This window comes from Hippopotamus amphibius, chromosome 15 (genome assembly GCF_030028045.1).
Source record: "Hippopotamus amphibius kiboko isolate mHipAmp2 chromosome 15, mHipAmp2.hap2, whole genome shotgun sequence".
In the NCBI taxonomy this organism is placed as follows: domain Eukaryota; kingdom Metazoa; phylum Chordata; class Mammalia; order Artiodactyla; family Hippopotamidae; genus Hippopotamus; species Hippopotamus amphibius.
Genome location: NC_080200.1, coordinates 18,624,653 through 18,632,576, shown reverse-complemented (window position 1 = coordinate 18,632,576; position 7,924 = coordinate 18,624,653). Strand labels below are relative to the sequence as shown.

Sequence of the window (7,924 nt, the reverse complement as noted above, 5' to 3'; positions counted from 1 at the left end):
TGAAGTGGGAAAGACTTTAGCATGTCCTCCAGAGCTGGAAGAAGGCCGGTGTTCCTGGAGAGTAGGAAGCAACAGGGAGAGGTGGACTAGATGAAGTCGGTTTTCTCAAAGAGCAAGGATTCCAAGGCATCTCTGCCTGGTTCCAAAGCAAAGACTCCATCTAGCCCTTCCCTGTAGCTTTTCCCCTCCCCCACTTTTGGAACTCCGCCTGCGCCGTTGCCAAGGTCGTCATGGTGATGGGTGCTCTGTTTCACTCACTCTTCAGGGCAGGAAGGAGCTGCATGTCATTGGGGGTCCCTGCCCCTCCTGGAGAGGATCTCGGCCCGGGCCAGGACACCAAGCAGGGACCATGCCCGTTTTGATACCCCCGGTTGAGCACAGCCAGGATACGCGTGTTGGGCCTCCAGCATGGCACGAGGCGACCAAGGCCTTGACACAGAAGGCGCACCAGCTGACCGACCGCTGCGGGCAGGAGGCGGTGACCATGTGGCAACCCAAGGACAGCGTGCGAGACCCACACATGGCGCGCCACCTCTGCCGGGCGGGCTACATCCAGCCCTGGCGCTTCCGCGTGGAGATGCTCAAAGGTGGCAGCACCATGGAGAAGCCACCGCCCGGCGAGGGCGTCACGTTGTGGAAGGGCAAGATGAAGCCGCCTGCCTGGCATGCCCGCCTGCCGCTGCCCATGTACCGAGACGCCAGGGCCCTGCAGACGGCGGAGGTGGTGCACGCGCACGCACGTGGGGCGCGCCTCACCGCCGCCCGCCTCGGCCGCGCGCAGCACCAGATCAATGGGCAGCTGCGGTTGCTGCAGCGCCAGCGGGAGGCTACCGACTACAGACTCAGCGAAGTGCGCAAGGCACTGCTTATTAACCAGCAGAGCGTCAAGCTGCGGGGCTACAGGCCCAAATCTGAGAAGGTGGGACCACCCTGCCCCAGCCCAGTCGCAAAGACTGAGGCCTCTGCTCCCAGATGCTCAGCCTGGGCAACACCCACCCTGTGGAGAGAACACTCCCCAACCCAGGCCCCAGCTCCATTGAGTGAGAGCACAAGAAGATACCCCCGAGATGAGGTGCCTTGGTTCCCAACCCCAGAGGTGGAGATCCTCCCAAAGGGATGCGATCCTCAGGCCCCTTGCCCCAGAGGGGTAATCTATCCCAGTCTCCCAGTCAGGGAGAGAAGGTGGGACCCTTGAGTCAGACTAGATGAAATTCTTCCCAAACAATAAAATCTACAACCCTGAGCCCAGACATGAAATCACTCACCCAGTCCCTAGGCCCAGAGGGTGAGACCCTCCCACAGGCATGAGACCCTTAGTGCCCCAATCCCACTGAAAATACACATGAAGCCTCCAGCTGAGCAGAGTGGGTGATGTCCTGGTCCCACTCCCATTGAAACTCTCCTCAAAATGTTTATTTTTAAAAATCCTAACCAATGCCCCCTGCCAGCCTCAGGGAGTGAGAACCCCTCCCCAGGACTCACCCAAGGGGAAAGGGACAGACTCTGCCTAAAGATTGTGACCCTTGGACTCCCAGCCCCTGAACCTTAGATTTAAGCCCCTAGCTGGGGGAAAGGGTGGGACCCCTAGTCCCAGCCCTGGTGAAATTCTTCCCTAAAGGGAAACCCCAGATCCCCATCCCAAAAGGGGAGACTATTCCAGCCTCCCTGAGATGAGATGAGACCCCATCCACAGGGTGGGATTCCTAGTCCCAGCCCCCAGACCCAGATAGTAAGACCTCAAAAAGGCAAACCCTCATCTTCACTATGATGAGACTCCTCCACTTCTAGCCAGGGAGAGAGGATAAGACCATCACCAAGGACCATCACCCAGAAAGTGATGATAAACTTCCCCCAAGTTAAGTCACTTCCATCCCAGCTCACTGGGCTCCTACCTGTAAAAGGGAGAAGCCCTCAGCCCCGCTCTGTAGATGGTAAGACCTCCCTCAAGTTAGAGCCCCCTGAAAGGGTAAAACCTTCTTAAAGAGTGAGATCCCCAAAAGGTGAGAGTGTCCCCAGCTCCATTCCCCAAATGCGGAGTTTATGAGTTTGGCAAACCCTCTACTACTCTGGAAGGAGAACTATCCCTCCAGCCCTCTCCTGAAGGTGTGAAAGATTCCCTCCTTGTTTTCCAGATCCCTGACAAAGCTGACAGTATGCTTACCTGGGAGAAAGAGGAGTTAAAGAGCATGAAGAGGAAGATGGAGAAAGATATGGAAAAATCAGAGGCCCTGCTCAAGGTTGGGAATACCTGGGACCAAGTTAAGGGAGCTGGAGGGGACCCTTAGCCACCTAATGGGCAAACTGCTCTAACCTTGGACTCTGTAGCAACAGCAAATCCCTCAACCCACACACCCGCCCCTCCCTAATCTGGCATTCACTCTATTTCCACTTTGTGAAATGGAAAGACTAGAGCTCTTGAGAGATGGAATTGGGCCTCAGAAGAGCAATGAACACCCCCCTCTGTGCCAAGCCCTGTGTAGTCATTAAGTCTTTAAAACCCTCCTGTGAAATAGAAACTATGATCCTCTCACTAGAAATGGGTAAATCAAGGCTCACCCAAGGCATGGAGCTAGCCAGTGGTAGGACTGTGGTTTCAGGTCGGGTGTCTTTTTTTTTCCAGCTTTAGTGAGGTACAATTAACAAATTTAAATTGTGTATATATTTAAATGTATAACTTGATGATTTGATATATGTATACACTGTGAAATAATCACCACAATCACTCACGTGTGTGTGGTGAGAACACAGCAAATTTTGATTATAAAAGACAGTATTGTTGACTATAGGTGCATTAGATCCCCAGAACTTAATCATCTTGCATAACTGAAACTTTATATAATTTGACCAATATTTCCCCATTTCTCTCTTCTCTCAACCCCTGACAACCACCATTCTACTTTCTCCTTCTATGAATCTGACTATTTTAGATTCCATATATAAGCAAGATCTTTCTGCATCTGGCTTATTTCACTTAGCATAATATCCTCCAGCTTCATCTATGATGTCACAAATGGCAAGATTTCCTTCTTTTTTAAGACTGAATAATATTTCATTATATATTATATACTATAATATAGTAAGATATCTCCATAATATATTAATTATTAATATAGCGATATTATTGCTATATATTATTAGTATAGTAATAGTACTAATATAATATAGTAATATTGCTATTTGGTAATTACTACTATATTATTATTACCATATCATCTATCACATTTTCTTCATCCATTCATCTGTCAACAGACATTTAGATTGTTTGTATGTCTTGGCTGTTGTGAATAATGCTGAAATGTGCATGGGAGTAATTTCTCTTCGAGGTCCTGATTTCCTTTGGGTATGTATCCAGAAGTGGGAGAACTTCCTCATGATTCAACTCAGGTATCTTGAGCTCTTTACACTGTACTGTGCGCTCATCTCTGTCAGATCCAGCCAGAGATGGTCTCTCACTGCATCCTTCACTCTTGCCACAAGGATTTCTTTATGAGATCACTAATGGAGATGGGAGAGTAGTTATGCTTCACGGAGCCTGTGCATACTTTTGACTCATCCATTTGACAAATATTAATCCAGGACCCTGGTGTCCCAAGCACCATGCTTGGCACTGGAGACAAAGTTGTGAACAGTACATAACTGCCCTTGCCCTCAAGGAGGTCACATTCTAGGGGCATTCAAAGAAGGGACTGGCTGGGGTTAGGAGGGTGGAGCTGGGGAAAAGGATTTAGAAGTTGGTACACCTACTGTTTGTGGTGCTGAACCTTAATTGCACTGACCTACTGCACCTCCAGGCTGCTGTCATATTCCTTTAAATCTGGTGATCCCGAAAAATCCCTCAAGGAAGCCTGAAACAGACAAGGGAGAAGACCCTGAGGGTGTCCCCAGTAGGGAAGGGCTTGCAAGAGAGAAAGGAAAATAGGGAAGTGGGGAAAAACAGACAGAAACCCAGGAGAGGCCTGGGGTGAATATTGCTGGAGAAAAAAATGCTCACACCAAATAGACATGTTCCAACTTAAAATCATGAACTCAGTTTGGGGGGTTGGGAGGTGAAGGGGAAGCTGAGACGAAGTGAGAGAGCATAGACATATATATACTACCAACTGTAAAATAGATAGCCAGTGGAAAGCTGCTGTATAACAAAGGGAGTTCAACTCAAGGATGGATGATGCCTTAGAGGACTGGGACGGGGACGGTGGGGGGGAGTCGAGGGAGGGAGGGAATACAGGGATATGTGTATAAATACAGATGATTGAACTTGGTGTACCTCAAAAAAATAAATAAATAAAATGAAAAACTAAAAAATAAAAAAATAAATAAAATCATGCACTCAAATCTCAAATTGACACTTTCCCAGCGATCACACCATGTGCCTCTAGAAGGCTTGCTGTCTGACTGTGCAAGTTATTTCATACCTTCTCTTCCTTCAGATATCTCCAACTCCCTACTCTTTCTTCATTCTCAATGAATGACCCCAATGCATGGAAACCACTGAAGAGAACATCTCTTATTTTTCCTCTGCCAATCCTATAATTCCATCTACTTACCACACCCACCTTCTTCCCCTTCTCCTGCATCATCAATATTTCTTTCTTTATTGGATCATACTCACCAGTGAACAAATGAGGAATTACCCTTCAATGGATACAGATCTATTGGGGAGGATGAAAAGTTCTGGAAAGGATAGTGGTGATGGTTGCACTTTGTGAATGTATTTAATGCCACTGAACTGTACACTTAAAATGGTTTACATGGCAAATTTTTGTCTGTTTTACCACAATGGAAATAGTCTATGTTTTGATGAATGTGTGTTTATATGGAGATAGATAGATAGATGATAGATAGATGATAGATTAGATAGATAGATGATAGATAGATAGATAGATAGATAGATAGATAGATAGATAGATAGATGATAGATAGATAGATGATAGATGACAAATAGATGAAGTCTTCTGTTTTAATATGACTTTCAAATAATCACAAATATCTAAGGAATGCAATATACTTTATTTCATAATGGAAGTAGGATTTGGGTAGGGGTGGTGGTCCAGATGCAGTAGAGCCTTGGAGGAGGAACTCTGAAGACAGCAGAGGGCTCTTGATACTGACTAGGAAAGAGGAAAGGAGACCTGGAGGCTAGGGGTGGGGGTGGAATAAGCTCTGAATGCAACTGAGGAGAAGGGTGGCACAAGACCAAAGTGTAGGTAATAGCTAAATACCTCTTCAGTTTACAGATGGGGACATTGATGGGGGAGGGGCTTTCTCAGGGTGCCAGAGCAGAGCCAGGCACAGAACCCAAGCAACTGATACTGGGAACAGGAAAGCTGCCACTAGCCGCTACCATTCCTCCCCTCCCTCCCTGGGCGGGGGGCGGAGGCGGGGAGTGTCACTGAAGGCTTCTGGACAGAGGCTGAGAGTATGGGGTGTCTGAGCTTCGACTTGAAAATGGGTTGCTCCTTTCCGGCTGCAACAAGAACTGGAGAAAGTCAATTTGGTGGCAGAAACACTTAGCAATGGCCAGCAGAGAGATCACTTTCAGTCACTTCGCCCAATCTCCCAGCTTATAACTGACCTTCTCTGCCTCTCTTCCTTCCTCGCCCACAGACCCTGGCCTCCTGCCGCGACACTCTGGTCTTCTGCTGTAAGGAGAGGCTCCAAGCTGTGGAGCTAATGAACCAGCCGCTGGACAAGGTTCTGGAGCAGGCTGGCCGCCACTCTTGGGTGAACATCTCCCGAGCTGCCACCCCACGCACTCAAGGCCTGAAAACCCCGCCTCCAGACCCTGTGGGCACCTATACCCCAGGTAAAACCCCACAGAAGAGAGTCCACTACAGTAGCTTTCCTTGGCACCCACCTCTCCCCCACTTCTCGGCTGCTGCCTTCCCTGGGCAACTGCCACCCCCAGACCAAGGGAGAGGGCTGCCAGTCTCCAGCAGAGCCCAAGTTCCTGAATAGCTCCGCCCCCTGAGCACTCCTGCTTCCCACACTCTGACTCATTCAGTCACTCCCTGATGCTGCTCATACTAACCCCACTATTGGCCCCTCCCCTGGACTTTCTCCCGGTCCATCAGTAAAGCCCCCTTGCCCAGGGTCCACCACCACGTGAGAATAGAGAGGGGGGACCCAGGAAGCTAGGGTAGGGAAAAGGAGACCTTGGTACCCCACACGTGTCCCCCCTCCCCACTCCGGCAGAGTGCGCCACGGCGCTGTACGAAGCCAAGCGACTGTTAATGGAGTCCAAGGACACGTTGCTAGATATGGCAAAAAACGAGGAGGACATCCGAGAGCAACAACAGCAGATAAGCGACCGCGTGTGCGCCTCATTAGCGCAGAAAATGCGCGAGACCTTGGAGCTGAAGGTGGGCCCCTCGGGCGCCGCTCCCAGTCGGCAGCTGGAGTCTAGGATGCTATAGTACGGAGGAGGGAGGCGGGGCGCAGAAGGAGAGGGGACAGGAAGCCGGTGTGATTCCCCCTGCGCTCCCACCCACCCAGGATAGACTGAACATGACCCTAGGACTCATGAGGGGAACTATCCACCGGTGCACGAAATTCAATCAGGAGATGTACATCACCCGCGGCCTCATCAAGGTATGGTTTGGGGAAAGGGTCTACGGGGATGGGGCCAGGGGCATCGGGTAGGCTGGGCCTCACGGCTCTGCACACCACACTCCGCCAGGGTCCTCTGTCAAAAAGTCACCTGGAGACTCGAGAGAGACTGGACAGACCCCTGGTTCGCATGTATCAGAGACACGTGGGCACCCAACTCCCGGAGGCTACGCGCCTCGCCCAGGTAAGCCCCTCTCCATCCCCTCTCCGCTCCTCCCCACCCTCTCCAGGCGCGGCCCTGCCTTGGTAAAACTCCTTTCTCAAGCACACTTCGCCCAGGTAAGACCTCCCCTCACTCAGGTCTGTGAGTCCTTCAACTCCCCGCCCAGAAGGATGCTCTTCAATACTCACACCTGTCTCAAACAAGTTCCCTCAACCTTTGCTCCACCTCTATCCGAGGCCCGCGCCTCCCTTCACCTTCAGGTGCATCCCCTCCTTCATACCTGCCCTGTCACAGGTTCTTTTCCAAGTACATTCTGGCCCAGGTATGTAACCCCCAACCCGATTCAAGGCTTGCCCCTAGATGTGCTCCTTCCCAGATGAGGCCCTTTCACACACACCCCTGACTCAGACATGCCCCCCTCCCCCAGGCCCGTCTCCTCTGAAGCTGTATCCTTTCACACGCACACCTGGCCCAGGTGTGTCCGCCCATCGCAGATAGCGCCTGGCTCCGGCTCAGCTCGCCTGTCTCCCAACACGGCCTCTCCCCGCCTCCAGGGCACTGACAAGCTGCAGCGCCACATCTCACACGTGGAAAAGAACCTGGACGAGCTGCTAGCCATGCGCAAGAACCTCACCTGGAGCCTCAACTGCAAGAAGATTGGGCACGACGTGGACTACAACGCAGTGCGCCTGCGCCTCCGCCAGCGGCACCCGCACGTGTGCTATGAGCAGGCGCAGCGCCTGGTCAACGACTGGGACCCACGCACGCCGCCGCGCGCGGAATCCAGCCAGGCCACCAATTAACAGGCGCACCGCTGCCCCAGCCGGCCCCAGTGGCCCTCCCTCCCTCCTGACCCAACCTCCCTGGAGGCGCCTTCTAGCCGAATTATAATTTAAAATAACCTAATAATTACCACTTATTAGGCACCTACTGATCGTGTACTCTACAACAGTTTATAGGTCTTGTATCCTAGAAGTTAATAGGATGGATTTGGCCACTATATTCCTGGGGTTCAAATTCTGGCACCCCAATTTCAGGTTGTGTGACCTTAGGCAAGTCACTGTTCCTCTCTGGGTTCAGTGTCTCCAACCTGTAAAATGTAGAATTACAGCATTCACCTCGGAGGTTTGTCATAAGGACAGATGAGTTCGTATG

At 51.0% G+C, this 7,924-nt stretch overlaps 1 protein-coding gene across 1 annotated transcript; it reads left to right on the top strand.

The window, feature by feature from the left end:
* Positions 1 to 236: 236 nt before the first annotated feature.
* TEKTL1 (tektin like 1) lies at positions 237 to 7,662 on the top strand. The gene is made up of 7 exons (XM_057710114.1): positions 237 to 919; positions 2,133 to 2,237; positions 5,605 to 5,803; positions 6,193 to 6,359; positions 6,493 to 6,588; positions 6,677 to 6,790; positions 7,324 to 7,662. The coding sequence occupies exons 1-7, from the start codon at positions 350 to 352 to the stop codon at positions 7,570 to 7,572; spliced, it is 1,500 nt and encodes a 499-aa protein (XP_057566097.1). The 5' UTR covers positions 237 to 349; the 3' UTR covers positions 7,573 to 7,662.
* Positions 7,663 to 7,924: the final 262 nt, after the last annotated feature.

Excerpts from the sequence above, each read along its gene's own strand:
- TEKTL1 (XM_057710114.1), top strand. The coding sequence starts at position 350 with ATGCCCGTTTTGATACCCCCGGTTGAGCACAGCCAGGATACGCGTGTT. Across the intron at positions 920-2,132 it reads ACAGGCCCAAATCTGAGAAG|ATCCCTGACAAAGCTGACAG; the intron begins GTGGGACCACCC and ends CTTGTTTTCCAG. Across the intron at positions 6,589-6,676 it reads TCACCCGCGGCCTCATCAAG|GGTCCTCTGTCAAAAAGTCA; the intron begins GTATGGTTTGGG and ends ACACTCCGCCAG.